This window comes from Ochotona curzoniae, unplaced genomic scaffold (genome assembly GCF_017591425.1).
Source record: "Ochotona curzoniae isolate NIBS_2020 unplaced genomic scaffold, NIBS_Ocur_1.0 contig_4909, whole genome shotgun sequence".
Lineage (NCBI taxonomy): Eukaryota > Metazoa > Chordata > Mammalia > Lagomorpha > Ochotonidae > Ochotona > Ochotona curzoniae.
The window spans coordinates 244275-269294 of NW_024466416.1; the positions used below are offsets into that span (position 1 = coordinate 244275).

At 42.2% G+C, this 25020-nt stretch overlaps 1 protein-coding gene and 1 pseudogene across 1 annotated transcript in view; one reads left to right on the plus strand and one right to left on the minus strand.

Annotated features, from left to right (window-relative positions):
- Nucleotides 1-25020, minus strand: part of ARHGEF11 (Rho guanine nucleotide exchange factor 11) — a 129623-nt gene that overhangs the window by 47631 nt on the left and 56972 nt on the right. Inside the window, exons 2-7 of the mRNA XM_040988529.1 lie at nucleotides 8133-8224; nucleotides 6879-6977; nucleotides 3640-3689; nucleotides 2782-2839; nucleotides 1783-1964; nucleotides 950-1021 (exon numbers count right to left, since the gene is read on the minus strand). Of these exons, the coding sequence (XP_040844463.1) occupies nucleotides 950-1021; nucleotides 1783-1964; nucleotides 2782-2839; nucleotides 3640-3689; nucleotides 6879-6977; nucleotides 8133-8224 (553 nt within the window). The remainder of the gene's footprint in view (nucleotides 1-949; nucleotides 1022-1782; nucleotides 1965-2781; nucleotides 2840-3639; nucleotides 3690-6878; nucleotides 6978-8132; nucleotides 8225-25020) is intronic.
- LOC121161882 lies at nucleotides 11893-12359 on the plus strand (annotated as a pseudogene).

Below are 25020 nucleotides of genomic sequence, written 5' to 3' on the forward strand. Positions count from 1 at the left end.
ATAGGAATGGAATATTTTACACATAGCGGACACCTAGAGAAATGTACTGAATTGAAATGTGGTAGTGGGGCCTGGCGGTGTGGCCTAGCGGCTAAAGTCCTCGCCTTGAACGCGCCAGGATCCCATGTGGGCGCCAGTTCTAACCCCGGCTGCTCCACTTCCCATCCAGCTCCCTGCTTGTGGCCTGGGAAAGCAGTCGAGGACGGCCCAAAGCTTTGGGACCCTGCACCCGTGTGGGAGACCCGGAAGAAGTTCCTGGATCCTGGCTTCAGATCAGCATAGCATCGGTCGTTGTGCTCATTTGGGGAGTGAATCATTGGATGGAAGATCTTACTCTCTGTCTCTCCTCCTCTCTGTATATCTGACTTTCCAATAAATACACAAATCTTAAAATTAAAAAAAAAAAAGAAAAAAAAGGGATGTGGTGGTGAAGAGCTGCAAGTCACAGCTGTAACAGAAATCTGATTATTCAACTCTGGTCAAATTAATTTTTTTATTGTTCATTGTGCGTATGGATTCATAGACCTCGAAATTTCTCTGCCCCTACTCCCTAACCAAAAGAGCCCATCAATCTGGCCAGTATTCACCTAGCCCACCACTATCTTTTTAAATTCTTTCCTTCAATTGATCCTGATTTTCTTTAATTCTAATGTCCTCTCAATTTAGTCTATCTATCTTGTCACCTATCTACATTTTGTCTACATATTCAGTATCCAAATCTATTATACATGAAGCAACTTACTCTACTGGCCAAATTTTATTTGAACAAATTATATTGGCCAATGACCATTCTTAAGTGGTTTTGAAGTTTGACTTTCTGAAGTTTTACTTTCCAAAGTTTTACTGCAATAGGATGTGGCCTACAAATTAATTTGAATACACTGACAGTCAACTCTGATAAAGTATTATTTTATTAGAGAAACAGTAAGTTTGTCAGTAGTGACCTTACCTGTAACTCTTTTTCCTCCTGCCTCAGCATATTTTTGAGGATCTGGGTGGCATGTTTTTGAACTTTCGGATCCTAGGAATATAAAATAAGATAGTGGTGAGAGTTAGGGACTAGCTCAGTAACTTAACTCTTTTCTATCTGTTGATTCCTTGGCAAGAAAAGGTGTACAGAGTGTGGATCATACATTCATTTTTGTAACACTTGGTATCTGGCTAGAGGCAGTTAATATGAAATCTTATTTTAATTTTACTCTTGAACTCCTAGAAACCATGAATATAATCACCTTCTAGGTCTTCCAGGACTCTCTGGTTCAGTCTTTTTAAATGAAATAAGCCCTATTTCCCATACCAGCATCTTGTCCTCTTCACTGACAGATTTTCCCTCACCCTTATGGTTCTCTCTGTACTTGTCATTGTCCTATACCAACTGGGATCCCTATTCTGCTCCTCTACACAGTCCTTTTTCTAGTGTAGAAATCCTTCCGCAACTTCTTGATTTGTATAACATACCCTCCTAACAGTGTCTGCTAGGTCTTTAACAGATGCTTCCTTTCTTCTGTCCTTGCCTGAGGTGTGTACTTTCTCTCGATGAAAAGCAGTACTCTAGAGGACCTACTGTGAGTTTCCCACACCTTTGCATACCAAATGCTGTAGTGTGATACAACCTCACACACACTCACATGGAAGGAGGACATTAACACACAGGACAATTCCTTTCACAGAGCTTTCATTTTTGTTTAACTCTCTGATGGTCTTCCACATATCTTTAAGCTGGTCTCTGATTATCACAGCCTCATCTTTCTTTCCCAATGGGATAGTCAGGAGGACTGGTACCTGAAGAGGTTTGGGTCCTGTGATGCGTTGTGGAGGTGGCAGAGGTGGAGGAGATGGTGGTGGTGGGGGGATCACAGGGGTGGCTCGGAAAGCTCCTGTTGGGGGTAGGTCTTGCTGGAGCCCAGAGACACCAACAGATGAAGGAGAAGAGCCCAGGAGTGTCAGTGCAACATAGGCGCCAGCTGGAGGAAAACAAGAAAGATCTGAGTGGTACTGTTTTGGAAATCAGATATTCAAGCCACAGAGGTGATTTTCCTTCCTCCTCATTAAGTTCTTGATCCTGAAGGTTAAGTTGTGCACCTCCACTTTGTCTCATTCCTGTCCTCCCCTCCTGCATCAACCTAAGTACTACTTCCTTCCCTTCTTTCACACAGACTTCAACCAAGATTCCATCCACAAATATTTGAGAACACACCCAATGGGCTGTCTCATCAGTACCCTGTTACCTCCTGCATCTCAGTGAGTTAAATGGCCCATGTAGATTCTCTGGCATTCTGCCTGTCTGGCACATGGAAGACATTCAAATTCTGCATGTTCCCCAAACTGCCTACATATTTTAATTCTTTCCTTAACATTTATTGCTTCTATTTGATTACTTGTACAGATTCAATTTTTTTTTTCTTGCCAGAAACAGAAATTTTTACTTCTTTGTTTCTAAATAGGAAACAAATGAGAAAGGTCTGTGAATGGGAGAGGGGATTGAATACTATTTGAGTGAAGTATATCATTAGGATATAATAAAAATGAGAAAAATAATAATGGGTGTGGGTAAAAATGAAAATATCTGATGAGAGACTAATAGTGTCTCCACTTGAAATGATAAGAGGGAATTGTGGCTGCCCAAGAAGATCACTCCATGTCAAGATTAAAGACATAATTTTGGTTGCTTTACAAACCACAGAGTCCTCCAGGTCATAGTCTGTTTTTCCCTTCCTCCCTCTCCCTTCTGCCCACTTGCTCCCCTGCTTTCTTTAGCTTTCAGACCGCTTTCCAACTCACATTTGATAAGCTTCACAACCTCCAGGTGTGAGCTATTGGTCACCATGGTGCCGTTGACCTGTTGGAGGAACAAATAATGCTGAGTAATGGTGATGGAAACCAAGGGATGCTTCTTAAAGTTTAAAATGGCACATTTTTAGGAAGGCACTTTCCAATGTTCCTTAGCCATATTTGGTCATGTTTACTCAAATTCATGTTATGAATTTTGTTTCTGCTCACATCTTTGTGTTCTGTCTCCCTAGCGGGCCTGTAAATTTTCAAGGATAAGATCTGTGTCTTTGTTGACTGTTGGCTTATCCATTCATTTATTCATTTTTGATATACACTTTCTAAACTATTTGCCCTGCACACAAGTATATGTCCTCTGACCTGGTGTACTTTTTTTCTAGAGGACTACAAGATCCTAATCTACCATTTCCCTGATGCTTCTAAGACTGCATTGTGCAGCAGACAGACCAGAATGAACAAGAAAGATCATGGTTGGTTGGAACTGGCAAGGTCCTCAGGTCAGCAATGCATGTAGGACAAAATGGCGCCTGAGAATCTGAAGGTCTGGGTCCTTCACTATTCACATTTCTGTCTTCTTATTTTTGTCGTCTACTGAAATTGGAATAATGACACATGTTTTAGAAGCTTGGTAGCTTCCGATTTGAAAGTCTAGAGGACAGAACACAGCAGTTTTAATCCCCACTCTCTTTCATGCTGTGTTTTTGTGTTTCCATTCACGGTACCACCCAACTCAATAGCCAATTGATAGTGGTATTAAAATGGCGGTTTGCAGGATGTACTGAGGTCAGAAGTGGTCCTGCTCACATATCCTTTCCTGGGTGGAGGGGGGGTTGCATTGGGGTCACTCACTTTAATGATCCGGTCGCCCTCTTTCACACCAGCTTTCATGGCTGCACCTCCTGTAAGGAGAAGGCCTGGTCAGCAGAGCCCAACAACCTCTTCCAGAGTCAATGAATCTACACCAAGGCCCCAGATCCTTTCCTGCCTCTGAATGTGCTCCCTAAGAGTCAAATGTTGGAAACTAAATCCCCAATGCAACAGTGTGGGGAGGTGTGGCCCAAGAGGAAGTGTTTAGGTTGCAAAGGCTCTGCTTTCAAGAATGGCTAAATGTTGATTATAAACAGACTTGTTGCTGCCAAGTTTGTCTTCTTGTCCTATGTTGTCCTGCCTTCTGCCACAGGATGATGGAGCAAGAAGGCCCTTTTCAACACCTTGATCATGAATTCCCAACCCCCAGAACTGTAAGAAGTAAATCTCTGCTCTTTATAAGTCATCCAGTCTGGGGTGTTCTGATATAATAGCCCCAAACTAAGAAATTTCCTCTCTGAAATTTTATTTCATTTTCTGTATTAAGTAACTCAAACGCTGAGTGTGCACCCTATTCTGTGCCAATGCCACAATGACTTTTGAACCAGGATGGACTATGCAAGGTCATTAACTGGTTTTTTTTCCCCTATCATCTACTCAGATACGAGGTTTCTGATAGTCAGAAGGCCAAGGCAGGAGAGATGGGCAGGTCCAGGCTCCACAAAGAGGAGGTGCGGTTTATTTGAATTATGTCTAGATATGGAGCCTATGGAACTGTATTATTAAATAAACAAATAAAATGGACTGGATTAAGAGCTTTTGATGAAAAGTAAGTAAGAGATGCTAGGTACAAAATATTTTCTACTATTTAAGGTTACAACTCACATAGAGGTTGAAGCAGTTTTGACCAGTAAAAACTGACTTTATTTTTTAAATTGTTTATTTGAAAGGCAGAGTGACAGAGAAGCAGAAAGAGAGAAGGAAAGACAGAGTGATAGATTCATCTTCCATCTGCTGGTTCACTCTCCAAATGGTTGTAACAGTGGTGAGTTAGCCAGGTAGAAGCCACAAGACTGGAAAAATAGCAATGAACTGGTACTCTGATACAGGATACTGGTGACATAAGTGGTGGCTTAACTTGCTGTGCTACAACATGGGCTGCCATTACAGTTTTAAACAACTTGTATTCCTAGTTTAACTTGCCTCTGAAAAAATACAAGAAACATAACAGCTAAAACAAGTTAATGAAAAGCATAACAATCACATTGTAAATATGCCCCTTATGATCATTAAATCTGTAAGTTGTACTTATCTGATACAAACAAAACTCCCATAAGGCTTATCTATATGTTTCTAATGCAAAAGAAAGAATACAGAGATGACTAGATTTTAGTTTGGCTTTTCATTGTAAGATCAAGACTATCCTCATCTCAAGTATAGTGTTGTTTATGGAAGAGTATTTGCAAATAGCTTTGAAACTCTCTTATATAGCTATCTAGAAAATAAAGCAGGATAAGAAAGAGCTGCCTTACTGGGATGTATGAAACATGTGAGGCGACTTCTAATAACTGACTTTAAAGAAACCCACAATTCTTTAGAGTAAAGGAATTTGACGGCAGTTCCCAGATCTCAGTAAGCCTGAAAATCACTGGGGGAACTTGTTAACTGTATTCCTTGGCTCCCTTGCTAGACAATTTAGTTCTAGGGCTGGGCCTAGGGAATAAGAATTTCAATCATCTTCCAGCCTATGATGTAGGTACAACAAAGACTATACTTCAAGAAACAGAACTAAAGAAACCTAATCTCTGGAAAAGTCAGTAACAATTGCTTTATTACCCTTGCAGTTTTAATACCAATCCAAAAGAAGTCTCTCCTCTCCTACCCAGTTCACACATTTTCTCTTTCCCTCCCTCTTGTATGTGGATGCTTGTTCACTCTTGCCAAAACTCTTATTTTACTGCAAGTCATCTTTTTGTTCTTTGGGTCTGACTCTGCTAAGCCTCAGACAAGTGAAAAAAAAAAAAAAGAGTTGAATCCGCATTTCTCCAGGGTAGACTTCACATGTTCTGTGTCAGACAGACCACAGAGGCACAGCAAGTCACCGGCAGCTTCTTAAGTTTGGTCTCACTTTGTAAAAGAACCTTGAGAAGTTAATAAGGCACATAACACAACTATCTTTTCAGAGTCTTACCCTAGGGTTTGAAAAACAAATCCCTCCTTCTGATAAAAATTTAATTCTGGAATGTATGAAGTCATAATTATTTATATTCCTGTATGATCTATACACCTCATTTTGGTCATAATTTTGAAATTCTTTTCATTTTTCTTGTAAATACACCCTAGCCTTTTCTCCAACATTACTACCAGTATATTTTTCCTTTCCTTTTTATTCCTGGTGTGAAATGGCAAGCCTGCTCCTTACCCTTTCTCATGTTCTCCAACAAATCAAGCCTATGATGCTTCTCCATGTTGCTGGCCCAGCCCATTTGCTACATTGAAGTTGTCCCCGTGTATTTGTGTTGCATTCGTTTGTACCCTATCTTTCTCTTCAGCCTGGATTACCAACTATGTCCCCACACCTGGCACATGACAGTCCTTTGATGGTACACAGCTTTTCTATATACAATGTATTACTGGATGGACCTGCTTGCTAAACTCTTTCCCTCTATCTGTGTTTTAATTCCATCCTTCAAACTATTCCTGAAGTTCTATTTCCTCTAAGGAGGCTCCTAAACTGACCAGAAGGGGGGGGAACCCCACTCAAACAAACCCCATTTTCTCTAAAGTAATGTCTGAGACAATTTACCTTTTGGTAATTTATTGATGTATTTGCAAATGTATTCTATAACCATTTGCATTATTGTCTTTACTGTAAATGTCTGAGGAAAGTGCCTGCACCACCCCATCCCCCAAACCCTGCACCACCACAGCCAAGGTAAAGGTAATAATGAATACAGGAGGCCTCTGTGATTCCTACCCAGCGATCTCCTAACCCAGTCTCAAAGTACTCCCTTTCATGACAATCAGGCATCTATCTAATGCTCTGAGAACTAGCTGGTTTGCACTTTCCGAATGGGGAAGCAAGTATGTGATGTGGTCCCCAGAAATGTGATCTAGTGGCTTAGCACTGTGATGACTTTGCCAGATATGTGCAGGAACCTGTTTTAGAGTAATTCATTCAGGCCATCCAGAACTTCCTGGGAACCTCAGAAAAGGAGGGTCTCCAAGCCATACTGCACTGCCACATCTAGTGCAGGGCAGCAGAAGGAAGCAGCACTCACCAGGCCGCACAGACTGCACCAGAACAATGCGATCCCCACTGACGGTGAAGCCGAAGCCATGCTGGTCCTTCTGGATGATGACACAACGCTGAACAAGGCCTGGCAAGAGGTAAGAAACAGAGAAGCAGGTTCAGTAGGCAGAGTTACTGAAAGTCAGTGTATGCAAGCCAAGGCCAACCTAGGAAAGCTCCAAGTTAACGTCTTCCTCAAGAAGCCTCTTCTGAGCTAGCGCTGTGACACAGCAAGTAAACCTGCCACCTGCAGTACCCATATTCTATTTGGGTACTGGTTTGAGTCCTGGCTGTTCCACTTATGAACCAGCTCTCTACTAATGTGCCTAGGAAAGCAGTGGAGGATACTCAAGTGCTTAAATCCCTGCATCCACATGGGAAACCATGGCCTGGTCCAGTTCTAGATGTTACAGCCATTAGGGAGTGGACCAGTGGATGAACGACTCCTCTCTCTGTAACTCTACTTTTAAAATATACAAAATAAAGCTTTTATTTTTAAAAGATTTCTCTTTTCTTAAAAAAAAAAAAAGTCTTTTCAGCTAACCAAATTTCCCACACTTTTCCTGTTCAAACACAATTCAGTGATGTGACTCCTTCGGTGACTGGCAAACTCTTGTAACCTACTTTGTATTCTATACAAAAAACAATTCTTCTCTGAGATCCTGAATGCTTATGTCTCTTTGAATGTTTGGTTGGTTTGGATGAGACTGGCTAAGGAAAAGGCAAGTTACAGCCAGTGAATGTAACAAGAATAGCAACTGAGAGCCAGATAACTCACACAGGGAGACTAAGGGCTTAATCTTTGTCAAATCGAAAGAAAGGGAAAAAAATCTTTTTACTTACATGAACATACATATGCAGAGCTTTAAAAAAAAACTAGACATAAATAAATAAGCCATGACTATGAGAGTCTCCAACCCTGTGTGTACATGTGAGGCTGCGTGGCTACATCCTGTAAATGATTACAACATGCAACTCTCAATTTAAAGCATAATTGGTCTCAAGTCCTGAATCTGTGTCCAACAAACTTGTGCACTTGACCAAGTTACTTAGCCTCTCTATGCCTCAGGTTCCTCATCTGTAAAATAATGATAATCAAATGCATTTTCTACAGTTGACATAAGGATAGTTTATATAAAATTAGTAACACAATGCCTATTATGCACTAAGTATAGGGACTAAGTTATTTTACATTTGGCTATCCATATACCTGTGTCCATGTGTGACTGCCCAAGAAAGTTACCTGTTGTTTCAGAGGTATCAGAGGGCTGGCGATGATGGGAAGGAGACTTTCGTTCAGGTGCAGAATCTCCCAGAGAAGACAGGCTACTTAACCTGGGAAAGAAAAACAACAGTGAGCTGGTACGGAGAGGACAAGCTTGTAATGCAATGAGGCTCTGTTGAAATGGACCCTGAATCTTGGATAATGAGTTTGACTCAACCACCCAGTAACTGCTCAATCTAGGGGAATTAGCCATCTCTGCACTACTGTTGACACCACCAGCTGGCATGCAAGCATGATGTCTTTTAACAGCCAGTAAGAAGTGAAGGGAAATTGCACTTCCTGGAATCAGGTGACAGACAACAGCAAGAAGAGAATACGCACATATATGCATGCTTGTTGGGTCTTACCAGGTTGCAAGGGGGCTGACAGAACAAACGAAGCAGCAGGGAAAATGAATGCAAGAAAAAGACAGGGAAAAAACAGCTAGTTAGTTTTAGGTGATGATTTGCAAAGCAAGAGGATACTGGAGGGAAGGACATGGTGGGTCAAACATACAAAAGGACTGCATGCACAAAGCAGAGGACTTAACTAGCTATGGCAGAGAAAAGCCCCCACTTTAGTTTCACCTTACTGTCCTTCAAAAGTTCAATCTCTCCAAAACAGTGTTCTCCAGAAGTATAACTGGGTATTGAGCACTAACCATAGAGTAATTGGCAGTTTACACACTTTTCTAAAAAGAAGAGGTAGGACAATGGCTCATCCCCTGAAAGTTACATTTATTTTTGGATACCAAGGGAGAACAGACACCTGATCTGTTTGGGGATGGTATTCTAACCACATATTCAGCCCATTCTCACAGTCAGTTGAGACATCTTGTTTAGAAACTAGGGAGCCTAAAATCTTATACCATTAATGATTATCCACTCCAAGATTCATTGTTTGATCCCATCTTTAACTGGGACCCTTATAAGAACAGAAAAAGTGGCTCTCTTTTAGAAAAGCAAGTAAGTTGCTAGCTCTCCAATCAATAGTTGTTGCTCCTCAAAAAGGGGGCAATTCCTCTCTCCTGTCCCCTAAAGATGACTCAGCAGCAGTCATGCAAACACAGTATATAACGGCAAAATCTAGAAAATCCGAGCATTCCTAACAGGGGAGTGATCAAATCAATTACTATCCATAGAGTGTGGTTCTACATAAGAATGAGGAGGCTTTTATATACAATAAGGGACGAAGTCCAAATACTATTAATTAAAAATAAAAGCAATAAGACACAGAATCATGAGGACAAGAAAAAAATCAGGTAAACAATAGAAAAATAATTTATTGATATATATGCTATATATTTGTTTACACATGAGAAAACATCTATAGTACCTCTGGAAGGACATAAACACCTAATATCAGCTGTCTGAGGAGGGCAATGGGGTGGCTGAGGCAAGCGGCCAGACGTGGAGATTTTTGCTACATTCTCTTTGGCATTCCTACATTCTAAACCAAGTGCCGATATCATCGATTCAAACAACAGATGCAAAGGAAGGGGTCATCTTCCCCCTCTCTGTGGCACGCCTCTTACCTGGACAGGTGAGACTGCTTTTTACTGGCTGATCTTTGGGTCAAACAGAGAAGGACATCAAGGAAGAGAGCGTAGGGCCCAGGAGAGAGCGGTGCAGGGAAGGAGGAAGAAAGGGAAAGAAAAACAAAACACCACATAAACCAGACAAGACACTGCAGATGGCTGGTTCAAAAGAAAAACCACAAGTAAACCTATGAAGGATTCAGAGGTGGAAAATGGCCACTAAGCTTACTGAAATGTAAATGTGCCCAGGTCCCTTCACTGCTTCAAGGTTTCAGAGCTTCCCCAGGGCCTTTGGAGAAAGGTGCTCTTGTCTTTCTTTAGGCAAAGCCTTCGACTAAGTGCCCTCCAACATCTCAACGGCTCCCAGATCCAAGGCTTCCTAAAGCACAAACACCAACTGGCACTCTTTGCTCACAGTGTCTGTGAAGTTGCACAGGTAAGGTGGAAAGGCACACGGAGGCAGAAACAGGCAGAGACGGGCTCTCCGACTGGTGTTCACGAGTCCCAAGTCTTAAGGACTCAGTCCTGTTCTTGGTCTTGGCTTTTTTTTACTGTTTCTTTCACTTGCTACAGTTTCTGGCCTCTGCCTTTGCCCACACTGCTCTTTCTTCCTACTATTCCCTACCACTGCACTTAAGCCAGAGAAGAAGGTAAGCTTCCAGGAGCAAGAACTTCTGGCTTCCTTCAAGTTATTCTTTACCCTACTGCATCATTTACCTGTTTACACTCCTCTTCCCCGCCCAGGGTGAAGATTCTGCTTAGTTCATTGTTTAATAAATTCTGTTCTAGAATCCAGATCTGTGCTAATAGATACATTAAAAAAATTTAAGCACAATTTAAACTTCAGTTTCTTAGTTATTTTACTCATATCTCAAGTGCTTCATAGCTCATATAGCTAGTGGTTACTACACTGAACAGTGAAAAATAGAACACATCCATCGCTGCGGAGAGTTCTACTGCGTAGTGCTGCTTTAGACACTTTCAGGCCTGAGGGATACAGAATGCACTACACACGGTCACATGCAGCTCGTTAATGTGGAAAATATACAGAGGTCTGCAAAAACACGTTTGCAGCAATGGCCTTCCAGGTCACAGAGGGATTCACACAGCAGAGAGCTTCACAAGTCTTTTGTACCAGCTCCCATGATGTATCTACTATACCCAGCCTGCCACTAGGGCTCAGGTTGAAAAAATAATCTTTGTTTTGCTTTGTTCTTTTCCCTGGCAGGAAGCCGACCCCATAAAGTACAGAAGATGGGTTCTTCACTTGGTAACTCTCTATCTCTTTTCTTTTTTTTGGCTTAAGATTTATTTTATTGGAAAGTCAGATATACAGAGAGAAAGAGAGAAGAGAGAAAGATCTTCTGTCTGTTGGTTCACTCTGCAAGTGGACACAATGGCCAGAACTGAGAAGATCCAAAGCCAGGAGCTTCTTCCGGGTCTCCCATGTGGGTTCAGGATCCCAATCCTTTGGGTTTTCCTCAATTGCCTTCCCAGACCACAAGTAGGGAACTGGAAGACCACTGGTGCAGCCGGGATATGAACTGGAATCCATATGGGATCCTGGTGTATGCAATGCTAGGATTTTTAGCCACTGAACCATCATGCTGGGCCCAACCTCACCCCACTTTTAAAATATTTTATTTTTATTGGAAAGCCAGATTTACAGAGAGGAGAAACAGAGAGAGAGAATCCTTTTTTCTTTTTTTAAAGATTTACTTATTTTACTTAAAAAAGTTATAGGAGATGGGGGGCAAACAGAGAGCTAGATCTTCCAAACACTGGCTGATTCCCCAAACAGCCACAACAGCCAGAGTTGGACTGGTCTGAAGCAAAGAGCTTCTTCTAGGTGCTTCTGCTGGGCACAGGGGCCCAAGGTTTTGGGTCATTCTCTATTTCTTTCCCAGGCCATAAGCAGGGAGTTGGATCAGAAGTAGAGCAGCTGAGACTAGAACCAGTGCCCATATGGAATGCTAACTTTGCAGGAGGAGGATTAGCTTGCAACATCAAAACATCAGCCCAACCTGGTAACTCTTAATCTCAGTGGGCTTACATTTGAGCTGGACATGGGCAGTTCCACATAGTTGGAAGCAAATGATCGTCCCATACCCAGCTTGTTAGAACTGTTAGGGTCATAGACAAAGCTTGTTTCACCAACCACTGAAAATTCCTCTTAAAAAAAAAATACACCTTTTCACCAAAATGGCGCCAAAGGCGAAGAAGGAAGCTCCTGCTCCTCCCAAAGCAGAAGCCAAAGTGAAGGCACTGAAGGCCAAGAAGGCGGTGCTGAAAGGTGTCCACAGCCAAAAGAAGATCTGCACTGGCAGCCAAATACCCCTGGAAGAGCGCCCCCAGGACGAATAATCTTGACCACTATGCCATCATCAAGCTCCCCTTGACGACAGAGTCTGCTATGAAGAAGATAGAAGACAGCAACACACTGATGTTCATTGTGGATGTCAAGGCCAACAAGCACCAGATCAAACAAGCTATGAAGAAGCTCTATGACATTGATGTGGCCAAAGTCAATACTCTATTCAGACCCGATGGAGAAAAGAAGGCGTACGTGCAGTTGGCTCCTGATTATGATGCTCTGGATGTCACCAACAAAATTGGGATCATTTAAATTGCATCCAGCTCTCTAATTCTAAATATATGTTTTTCACCATTAAAAAAAAAAATACAGAACTAGGCAGGTATGATGGGGAACAAGGAGAGTACAACAAAATTAAGTAAAAGACACAATATTTTTCTGAGAGCTTAAAGGGGGAGAAAGAAAAACAAATGAATAAAAAAAAAAAAAACCCTGAAACAAAACAAATCATGGAACCAGAGGAAATGCCTAAGGAAGGGATGGAAAGGATGAACAGAGTATTGAGTCACTGAGCTTTGCGTCTGAGCACAGATGTGGGAGGGTAAAATCTGAGAGACAAGGGAGTCGAGAAGAAAGTAGGGAGTCTGGCATAAAATGGAAATAGGTAATCAGGGAAAAAGATTTTAATGATGACCCTCTCCTTTCCATCAAGCCTTGGTAGTAGAACTTGGATTCCACTCAGCCTATCCTAGGGGCATGGTGGAGGCCCTGGAGAGGGGCATTCCCCACCCACCTCAAATTTGTGTTCTCCAAATGGTACCACCGAGACAGACTTTCTGATTCAATTTCTTGGTTATTTCCTGTATCCTGTGCTGGTCCTTGTTAACCATTCCCACAGCAGCTCCTTCCAGTATGTTGGCACCCACCACTTTTAGCTTTTTGCCTACTGCCTCAAGCTTGGACTACTGAAAAACACATTCCCACTGTACAGTCCACCCAGCTTGCCACCTCAACACGTTAATTTTTCCTAACACCATTCCCCTCTCTCTCCCCTCCCTGCTAACCCCTATAATTTCTATTATTACCATCTATATAGAGAGATACACAGGTAATAACAGCTCAGTACTAAAGACCTTTCATCATATGGATTCAAGCAAATTTCATAGATTGTCTAACTTAAACCTACTTCTGCTGGACTCTAAGAGGTGCCATGTTCACTCCCACCTGACTTGTGCTAGCCTCCACTGCTTCTCCTTTCTACCCATCTCCTACTCCTTTAGCCAGGTCTTGGTTAAATGGCATTGACTCCATGAAGCTATCCCTGGACACTGCAGCCTACACATCATTTACTCCTACATTTTATTTAGGAAACTTTCAAACTCCACTCAATTTGAGGGAGCAGCATAGGAAATACCCACACATCTCTCATCTAGACTCAAAAATTAACACTGACACCTATGTTTTATCACTCTCTCTATATATATTTTTATTCTCACTTCAAGGTGGTAGATATATTTTACCCCTAAGCATTTAGCACATATTCCCTAAGAACCTTGAAATTCTCCAACATAATCACAATATCATCAACACACCCAATGAAGTCAATCTTTATAGTTTTAGTTTTTACACATAATTGTGTAAATTTGATATACAATGTGATGTTTCACTATATATACATATACACATTGTGCAATGACCAGAGTAATTAGCATATATGTATGTGATTATATATGTGTGTGTATAAATATATACATATCACCTGAAATATTGTCATAATCTGGTAAAAACACTCAGAATCTAGTGAGTTTCATTTTGACACACTATTATTTAATGCACAGTACATATTTAAATTTCCCCAATTGTCTTTTTTAATGTTCTTTATAGCTGTTCCCCAAATTCCTCAATTCAAGATCTCCTTTCTTGGTCTCTCAAAACACTGACATTCAACTGACAGTGCCTTTGATTCAATGGCTTGCACTCTGGATCTGTCTGATATCTCATCACAATGAGATTCAAGTGGACCATTTTAAAATAGTATTGTATACTGTGGTGTGTCTAATCTGCCTCTGTCGATACTGCTAGGTTCCCACCTGAATTAGTGAGAAATCTGCAGGGTGCTATTTTGAGACTATCTGATTATCCTGTTCTCTAACAACTTCTCCCTCTATACTTTCACTGTGCATCGATGATCACTGCCTGAACCACTTTTGCACTAGTGGCTGCAAAATAGTAATCTATTAATCCCAGCCTTCCATCTACTTTTATTTACCAGTATTTTTTTTTTTTTAATATATAAAGAGAAGTTAATTCGATTCATTTCTGGAGCAGTGCTACCAAGTCACAATCCTTTTTCCACCAAAGTAATGTATTAAATAGTCGATTATATTAAAAAAAAAAAAAAGAGCAGATTTGTGACCTAGCAGTTAAGCCATGTTAATAGATGTCTGCCTCCCATATTCGAGTGCCTGGATTTCAGGACTGTCTCCAGCTCCAATTCAGTTTCCTGCTAAAGCAGACTCTTGGAGGCAGTGATGATGGCTGAAATGATTTTATTTCTGCCACTCAAATGAGAAACCTGGAATGAACTCGCAGGGCCTGGCTTTTGCCCTGTGAGCTGTTGCAGGCCTTTGGGGAGTGAACCCAAGCAGATGGTAGCTCTCTATGTCCTTCTCTGCGTCATTTAACTCTCTTGAACTTCTTCTTCTTTTTTTTTTTTTTTTAAATAAAATATCCTAATCTGGCCAGGGGATACTCTACAAGTCAGCTTCTGTGTCCTGTTAATTTCCCACCACCTGTCTTTGATCAAGTCCTTGCTTTCTGGCACAAAACAGTATCTCAGGCTCACCTTGCACTTTCCTTATGCCAGAGCTACTGTCAAACATTTCTCTAAGTAGCCCTGGTTCCTTTCAGCAAGAAATGTGTTTTGATACAACTACTGGCTGCCAGGAAGAGCTCACTGCCTTTGAGCTGTCACTCCATCCAGACCCTCTCAATAGACTTCGAATTGTTAAAAAATCTCCAATTTTAACAACAGGAGTCTTCCTCATCCTCCTCTTTCCATATCTTATCTTCTTTTTCTCATGGTGAGAAAAAGAACTCTGTTCCAAACATTATCAATGTGTTTTCTCATGTGCTCCACAGTATAATGAGACAAGATAATTTCTGGAATTGCTACATCAATATCACTAGTAGAACAAACTGAACTAAGTTCAAGGTTTCCCTGCAACTCTTTCTGTTCTTACTCAAATCACAGAACAAGTCAGTACTATGTATCACAGTTACTTTGGATTAATTAATTTTTTAATGTTGCCAAGCTGAAATGCATTTAAGTTGCTCTATAAATTTATGGTTTGTTTTGCTTTAAGGCTTAATTTTATCTTTTGAGTATATTAAACCTCTGCCTTGCTGAAACTAAAAATGAAAAATTTAGCAATATATTCAGAAATACCCCCTGCTCTTCACCTTATTAACCATTTCCATTCATTTTTGGCTTTCTTATACCTATTCAGATTTTTCTTTCCTGTTTACACAACAGGCAGTATCCCACTCCTTCTGCACTTCACTTTTTTTTTTCACTTACTGTAAGTGAAAAGTTCATGCAGTAACTCACTGATAAGCTCTAGCATCCTCCTTTCTTTATGGTGCTCGTCCTTCCTCCAGGGACTTCCCTGTACACTCCAGTGCAGTGCCAGGCACAGAGCAGTGCTAAAGTGCGGTGAAAACACCCTTTTCCTCCCAGCCTACAGGTGGGTGTGGATTACATCAGGCAGTATTTGGTGACCTTGCGGAGTCCATCTATTCCCTTTGTTGGCATATGGTATGTTCATGTGTGTGAATATGTATACATGTTATATAAATAATGTATGTGTCATATGTATTTTTATAATATTTTATTTTAAAAACATTATTTCCTTATTTGAAAGGCAGTTACAGAGATGGGAAGAGACAGATCTTCCATCCCTTGGTTCACTCCTCAAATGGCCACAATATCCAGGGCTGGGCCAGCACAGGCCAGGCATAAGCCAGGAGCCTAAAATTCCACCCATGTCTCCCACATGCATGGCAAGGGCTCAATAACTCAGGTCATCCTCCCCGTCTTTCCCAGGTGCATTATCAGGGAGCTGATATGGGATGCCCAAACTGCTATGCCATAATGCTAGTATGTGAGTTATATATATAATTTTTAAAAAATTAGATGGTAGGCAATTTCACATAAAATACCAAAATTCCTGCTTCCTATTTAAAGACAGAAATTCTAGTACTGTTAGTTTAAAGCCTCATGCAGTGATAATCAACAGGACCTGGCTGGGGTCATTCCTCAAATGGGCACAAGTCTTTGCCTAGTTTCCACCGCCCACAGCTTACACTCCTTTTTGCTTCTCTCAGAACCTTAAGTACAAGAGTTTGAAGTCTAGGTGGTCAAACAGAATTGGTTTCTGGGTTTACAGAAAAAAATGATAAACAACATCATGTCCTTCCTTCCTATCAATGAAAGGAAGGTACCCAGTCTTTTCACTTTTACCTACATCGAAGCACGATGTATAAACAAGGATAATGCTTAAAAGATTTGCAATATGTAATAATTATAAAGTTCTTGTTAGCTAATGACACTGTGCTAGGAATCTCACGTGTTATCACTTAATTTTTAACCAATCAAATGTCCGCTGAGGCAGGCTGTATACTCTCATTTCCACATGAGTGAACGGAGATTGGGTAAATGAAATAAGACATTTAAAACTTGTCTGGCGGGCCTAATGCAATAGTTTGTGGCTAAATCCTCACCTTGCAAATGCCAGGATCCCATAGGGGCATCAGTTCATGTCCTAGCTGCTCCACTTCCCATCCAGCTACTTGTTTATGGCCTGAGAAGCAGTGGAGGATGGCCTAAAGCCTTGGGACCCTGCACCCACATGGGAGATGTGGAAGAGAGCTCTTGACTTTGAATGAGCTCAGCGTTGACTGTTGCAGCCACGTAGGGAGTGAACCAGCGGATAGAAGGTATTTCTTTCTGTCTTTCCTTCTCTCTGTAAATCTGCCTTTCCAATATAAATAAATAAATTTAAAAATTTTTTTTCTGGCTTCGAGGTCTATGCTCCTAGAACACATGATCTGTGGTCATCTATAGATCTAATTGATCTTTTCTGTTTTACACGTACATATATAACAGGCATCACATGTGTGCACATACATATACGGTAGGTAACAATACACATATATACATTATGTAACTGTATGTAAACAGACATTAAGATAGCACACAATATACTATATGTGTATGTAAAGTATATAACACATTTAAATACGACAGACACACAGAAAGATGAAAGGGCTCACTATACATATGCTAAGCTAAGTCTTCTTGACTCTGGGGTAAAGTAATATTCTTGAGCTCCTCCCTAAATCCAGCAAAAGCTGGCAAAGCGTCATTGTGCCAGGACCTTAACTCCAGATATCAAGTCCACACTCTTTGAACCCTGACCTGGTCTTGTCTACAGGTTGGCTTTCCTTATCTCCCAAGGCGGAGCTTTGAGCAGGCACTCTGCACCTTAATCTTCCAAGGATTCTTCCTTCAAGTAGAAATTTCCTTTTGGTCTGAGGCTGTCAAACATTGCCTGATAGGCCTGAACATCCTACAGGTAAAGGTGTGAGCAGAGCTGCCTGGTCACTCATCTGTGTCAGCTTTCTCATCTCTAAAACTAGGAGGCAGAGTAGCATTCTTTGGCTGTGAGTCAGAAAAGTTTCACTGAATCAAGTCTCTGTCTAGCACTGAGCAGCAAGTGAACTACCCTAAGGTCACAATGATTAGATTCAGCAGGTCTGCAGTGTAAATTTACTTTAATGAAGAGTCCAATTGGCTTCTTATTCTGAGTTCCATAACTTGGAGAAGCTCTCAAAATAAGTCCCTCATATCTGAAACTATTACATTTCTCACGTGTGATGAACACATATTCCTTCACCTGTTTTCTGTCTTCCCTTTTAGATTTTAAGCTCCTGAGAGTAAGGACTGAGTCTTTTATCCTCAAAACAGCAGCCACATTCCAGCACAGTGCTTACTGCATAGTGGGTGTTCACTGGCCAAGGCAGTGCCTGCATTCCTTCTTGCTTTCAGAGCTGATGTAAGCAACAAGAGGTAATATTTGTCAAGTGCTTTGAAAGTATAAAGTCCTATGCAAACAGCTTTACTGTGATTTTTCTGGTATTTTTTCCAGGTCCACATGCTTAACAATTGTCAGGGGTGAGCGAGTGACCAATCCGCAGAAAGGCAGGCAGATCCTGCAGTGTTTGAATGGAAGGTAGTACAGAGCCTGCAGCACTCTCCTTTCTTCTTGCAGGGGGAGTTTCAGAACAGTCTGACTACCAGAAACAGACAACTTGCTAACTGGTGTGTGAGGAGGAAGAGGCAGCTTTGTTGAAAGTACTGGCTAGCCTGGTTCTACACTGAATACTTAACACACAGGCTATGACGTCAAAACACTGGCTGCAGCTCAGGTTTAGCCATTTCCTGGCTATGTAATCTTAGACAAGTCATCTAACTTCTACAAGCCTCAGTTTCCCAATTAGTAAAAAAAGAAAAAAAAAAAAAAAGATGTGGATAATACCACCATTCTCAGGTTGGGGAGAGACCAAATTATCTTCATTCACACCTCAATGCTAAAATATTCAAACTGAAACTCATCTCCTCAGCCCAAGCACAGCCTTGCTTCTGGTCAGAGGCCTCCTTAGCAAACAGAATCTTGAGTCAGAAATCAATATCTTCCTGCAAATAACATTAGATGCCAAGACCTACTGAAATAATATTTTCACATTTACAGATTGTTTATTTCTCCCTCTCTACATTCTCTACACCATTCATTCTTTACACCCAGAGAAATCATTGCTAAAGAGATAGTTCAGGGCCCAATGGCATGGCCTAGAAGCTAAAGTCCTTGCCTTGAACACGCCAGGATCCCATATGGATACCGGTTCTAATCCCGGCAGCTCCACTTCCCATCCAGCTCCCTGCTTGTGGCTTTGGGAAAGCAGTCGAGGACGGTCCAAAGCTTTGGAATCCTGCACCCATGAGGGGGACCTGGAGGAAGTTCCTGGCTCCTGGCTTCAGATCGGCACAGCACCAGCCGTTGCGGTTACTTGGGGAGTGAGTCATCGGGTGGAAGCTCTTCCTCTCTATCTCTCCTCCTCTCTGTTATATCTGACTTTGTAATAAAAATAAATAAATCTTTAAAAAAGATAGTTCAAAAGATATAATACCCTTTAAGTTTCCTATCTTCCCTGTATGACATTAGAAATTCTGAACATGACTCCCAGGTCCTTTCTCTTTTTCTCTCTCTTTCTTAAGGTTTATTTTTCTTGGAAAGTCAGATACACAGACAGAAGGAGAGATAGAGTAAGATCCTCCATTCGCTGATTCATTCCCCAAGTGGCCACAACAGCCAGAGCCAAACTGATTTAAAAGAAAAGAGCCAGGAGCTTCTTCCAGGTCTCCCACACGGGTGCAGGGTCCCAAGGCTCTGGGTTGTCCTCAACTGCTTTCCCAGGCCACAAGCAGGGACCTGGATGGGAAGTGGGATTGCTGGAATATGAACCGGCAACTATATGGGATCCCTGTGTGTGCAAGACGAGGACTTTAGCCACTAGGTTACCACGCTGGGCCCCTTTCTCTTACTCTCAAACCTCACCTCCTATCCATCTTCCCTTAGCTCATTCACTGTTCTTCAACCCCAGCACTTTCTCTACTGACCTGGCCAGGTCAATCTATATCCATTCTCTAGGGGTGACTTCAACTGAAGGGTGTCTTTTTCAAGGAAGCTTTCTCTGATGTCTTGCTACATTGGATCTCCTTGAAATCTGCCCTCATTTAATAGCAAAGGTTACTGTTGAGTTTGTCCTTTAAAAAATAAAAAACTATTCATTTAAAAGGCAAAATTACAGAAAGAGGAGGAAAGATGGAGAGATTTTCCATCATCTGGTTCAGTTTTCGTTTGTTTTGCAGTTTTGAAATTTTATTTTTGATGATGTTTACATAGTTGAGAAGGATGCACTCCCTTGTGGATCACTGATTAGTATGGGAAGTGTCGAGGTTTAAGGGAAAGTGGATGAGACCACCGTTTTCAATTTTTCTTCTTCCTGTATGTGGGGGAAGATGGAAACGAGGAGCCACACCCAGCATCCTAACCGCATCAGTACCCAGGAATGGGGGATGGCCACTTGATGTCATTCCAGGATCTCCAATGTGGAGCATGTTCTGAGGGTACTGTTCAAGTGGTTTTGATAGTTCTGAAATGCTGTTGCAATTTCATTGCTCCAAGGATGAGGAAATCCTTCCAAGGCCCATTGTTTGACATAGTTCACCTTAGTCTCCATTCACCCAGATACTTGCTGAAATGCTTGGCAGAGAAAATTGTTCAATTTGTTCTGCCCTCCATCCTCTGCCATGGTATTAGATATCTTTTGAAGGCCTGAATGAACTGATTATCATGTTCCCCATATACATCTGGGCATGTAATCCACTGCACAGGCCTCAGCAGCCGAGGAGACCCAATTCTGACACAGGCATTCCATGGTCAGACCACAGATCCAGTGATTTCTTCACCATGGTTGGAGTTTTAAATTCGGTGATTCAGCTGTAGAGGGGAATGTCACCAAAGAAAACTCACCAGAAGTGATCCCAGAACTGACTCAGGGTGGGGTCTGGCTCAGTCTATCACCCACATCACTCTACACACACACACACTGATGGTTACAGTCACCTGGTTAGTTCTTTCTCCAGCCTCATCTCATATGTAAACCAATAGATGCTGTGGCTCAGCCCAACCCTGCCCACCACACACTCAGCCATCACATATACCAACAGGAACTGCAGCCTAGTTGGAGTGACCCTGATAGCTTGCGCCAGGTCTGCCCCAAGCCCCAGTTCCTATACAAGCTGGCGTATGCAGCAGACTGGTCCAGTCTGTTCTGTATTCCCTTTGGCTTTTGTATACACCAACAGGTGCTGCAGCCTAGCTCAGCCCAACTGAGCCCACTATCCAGCTACTGCCTGTCCAGCCAGGTCCATCCCCAGCCCTAGTTCTCACGCTCACTGGTGGGAGCTACAACCCATCAGAGAGGTGTCCACAGTTTTCCTACTAGGCCCATTCTCTGCCCGCCCCATATCTTGCACATCTGGAAAGTGCAATGTATGCACCAGTGGATATTGTTGCTTAGGATGGTCCACCTCACCTCAATATTTTCTGGCAGGTGCTGTGGCCTGGCCAGGCCTGGCCTGTCCCCAGTTTCAGCTCATGCTGGTAGGTGCTGCAGCCTAGCCAAGCCTGAATAGTCCCCAGTCCTGGCCCTAATGTGAATGGGCTGGTGATGCAGCCCAACCTGGTCCCACTCCTAGACCTGACCCACACATATGCTGGCGGATACTGTAACCTGGCCTGGTCTGGGCTGCTCCCACTCATGATTCTTGTGCTCACCACAGGGATTGAATCCCGACAGAGTAATTCTCCAAACTCCTCTATAAGGTCATCTCCCAGTGGCAGATCTCATGCACACCTGTGGGTTCTTGGCCCAGCCTGCCTTAGCCAACCTCTAGTCCTGGCAGGTACAATGGCCTTACCAGACTGGCCCACACCCATTCTGGCTCTTACTGTAAGAGCCCAGCCAAGCCACAGCCCAGCCAAGTCTGACCCACCCCCAGAACCAACTGTCACGTGGTTCAGCTGGTGCCATGACTTAGCCCAGCCCATCCTACACCCACCCTGGCTCTTGTGAACACCAGTAGGTGCTGGACCCTGGCTTTTCAAATGGCCAACATGACTGGGGCCAGGCCAGTTCAAAGCCAGGAACCAGGAACTCTATGTTGGTTTCCCACATGGATATCAGGGACCCAATCTCTTGGGCCATCTTCTACTTAGTGTCTGCTTTTCCTTGTTTCAGGATAATCTGCATTTGTTTCATTCTCTAGAGCTAAAAAACAATTCCAGATCAAACTGTATAGCAGATATTAAAAAATTTGGATATCAAAGTATCATAAGCATATATTTATCACAAGTTAAAAATTTTTACTGACTTGTACAATGAATATAAATCAATATTAAAGTTATAATTTCAGTTTTACAAAGACTAAAGCATGAAGGTGTTAGCCTTTCCATGAACTTGAGAAAAAACATCAGCCTTCTCTATGAACTGTTAAGCTCCTAAATTCATCAATCTCCTAGATTTGTAGAGTTTAATTCTGCACATAAAACAATGAAGCATCCACTAAGAAAACACATGTTACATGTGTTGGGAGCTACAAAGTAGATTTCAAAAGGAGAGGCTGATGTTAACCTGAGCCTCAGAGGAAGGGGTCAGCTGTGGATGGTAGCTCTGCTGTGGAAGGACTTGCTAGGGGAAGGAAACAGTGTAAGGAGGCATAGGAGGAGGCTAAGGACCAGCAGTTCTGGGGAATCTGTCAGTGTAACATGAGGGAGAAAGGGGGACAGAGTCAACAATAGGGATATAACAAAAGATTAAAAGGAAAAGATGCAGATCCATCCTGGTTTTGCCACTTATTAGATGGCTGATCCTAGAAAACTCAAAACTGTTTGAGTGCCAGTTTCTCCACTTAGAGCATGTGGATAATTCAGCTGCCCTGACATATCTGGTCCAGAAGGCAGTTGTGAGAGTTAAAAGGCTTTGAAAAGGCTCTGCAAGAAGTAAAGCAACACACACACACACAAAAGAAGTAAAGCAACACATCAATGTCAGGAGGTGTAACAACAGGAGAAGGCTGGGGAAAGGCCTGAAGTGTTAACTAAGGATTACAAATGTTATTTTCTAAGGATTGGGAACTGTGGAAGACTTTGCATGAGTAATAGGATCAGATAATAGGATCAGAGCTAACATTTAAACAGACAGGTCTGCCTGCAGTGTCAGGGGAAGACTGGAAGAGGAAAGGCCAGAGGCCAAGAGCCCAAGTGGGGCAGCGATGGCACACACCTGAGTACTGCCACTGGAAAACTCTAAGAAGGATGGGTAAGGGACGGCCTGCCCTGACTGGGGCAGTAGCTCAGCACTAACAAGGAGCCTCAAGGCCATGTAGCTAAGACCACACAAACTACTGCTGATTTGAACTAAAACATAACACACTAGTATAAAATTTATACCAGATTCCTCAAAAAAAGGGGGGGGGGAAGGGGAGGATGAGGATAAAATTTCTGTATAATTTCAATATACTGGTTAAATTTTAAAACATCATTAAAATTAATCTCACCTATTTCTTTTTATTATTTCTAATGTGGCTACTAGAAAATTTTAAATAGCACATGAGGCTTGAATCTGTTTCTATTTGGACAGCTCTGGTCTGGTATCCTCCAGTCACAGTTGTATCATACTCTGCCCTTCTCTGCGATGGTGGGGCCACTGAAGAAAACTAGAAGGTGCCCAAAGCCACCTGTCCTGTCACTCCTGTCTTCCCAGCACCCAATGGCATATGTCTGCATTCCTGTAAAGCACCTCTTCCATGGTGCTTGACTGTTCTCCCTCACTCACTGGACACTGGACTGTGAACTGCCAAAGTGGCAAAGCCAAACCCATCTGTGTCTTCTTGATGAGAGCAAGCTGCATCCCACAGCCCCCTCCATCCAGCTCAGCAGAAAAACTCCACTGCTCTGGGCTGTGCACCTGCTCTTCACTCAGAACCCAACTGGCTTCCCAGGTGTCATCAGCACAGATTCATATTGGCTTAATTGAGTTCATAGCACACAGTTCTCAGGAAAAGTCCAATGCTTGGCTATGTCTAAGAATTCAGTATGGAATAAGGAATAGTGCCATGGAGTTAGAATGGATTTGCACTGGCTCTATCTTCCACCTTCTCTATGACTTAGGGCAAATTATTTTATTCTCTGTGAACTTCAGTTTTCTCATCACAGAATTGGAATGCTGCTCCCTACCCTGCAGGACTACTGTTAAGAACTGGCATCATGTAAATAAAGCATCCAGCACAATGCCTGGCAGACAGCAGTACGTTATGAATGGTTGCTACTGTTGTTCTAAGATTTGAAGTGAAGCACAATCACATCCTGCCTTGCAACACAAACTTAATGAATTTTGTTACTCAATAGATGCCACCATGTTACAGATCTCTTCTGAAGCAGAAGACCAATCCCTCACAACCATGCTTAGTCTTTATTCACTTGTCTTTATCAAAGTGTCTTCCACCAGAATGTTACCTTTGATAAGGCAGCAAGAGGAGACCATGAGCCCTGAATAGTGATGCTAGTTCTGCCATTCACTAGCTCTCTCACTCCAGACGACACAATCAAAAGAAGTTCCAGGACAGCCACTGATCTGGCTAGTGGAAGCACAAAAGGATGGGATGTCACTGAGGTTGCTGCAGCAAGAGGGAGGGAGTAGGCCATGTTGGCATAAAGCCAGAGCTGATAGTCTAGACAACTGGGCTCTAGAACAATTCTATTTTTTTAAAAATTTACTTAAAAGGCAGAGCACACAGAGAGAGGGACTGACTTTCCATTTGCTAATTTGCTCCCTAAATGCCCACAACAATAGGGGACTGGGTTAGGCCACAGCTAGGAAGGAGTCAAACTTCTCCTAGATGTCCCATGTTTCAGCTCAGGGGGCCCAAGAACTTAGATCATCTTCAGCTGTTGTCCTAGGGGAATTCTCATGGAACTGGATTGGAAGTAGAGCAACCCAGATTTGAACCAACACCCATATGGGAAGCTGGCACTGCAGACAGTGGCTTAACAAGTTGTGTCACAATGCTGGTTTCCAGACTATATCTTTCTGTACTGAAAAGGGAGAAGAAAATTTACACAGGATAAACACCCAATAGTTGATGGCATTCATCCAATCCTTTCAACAAAGTGTGGCAATACCACTGGTATTTTTCCTTTGCAGATAAGAAAAATGAGATTCAGACATGTTAAACTGTCCAAGGTCAGCAGCTGTTGAATGGCAGAATCAAGATATGAATTCAAAAGTGCCTCAAAGTGCTATCTTTGTGCCTTGACTTCATTATTTCCTCA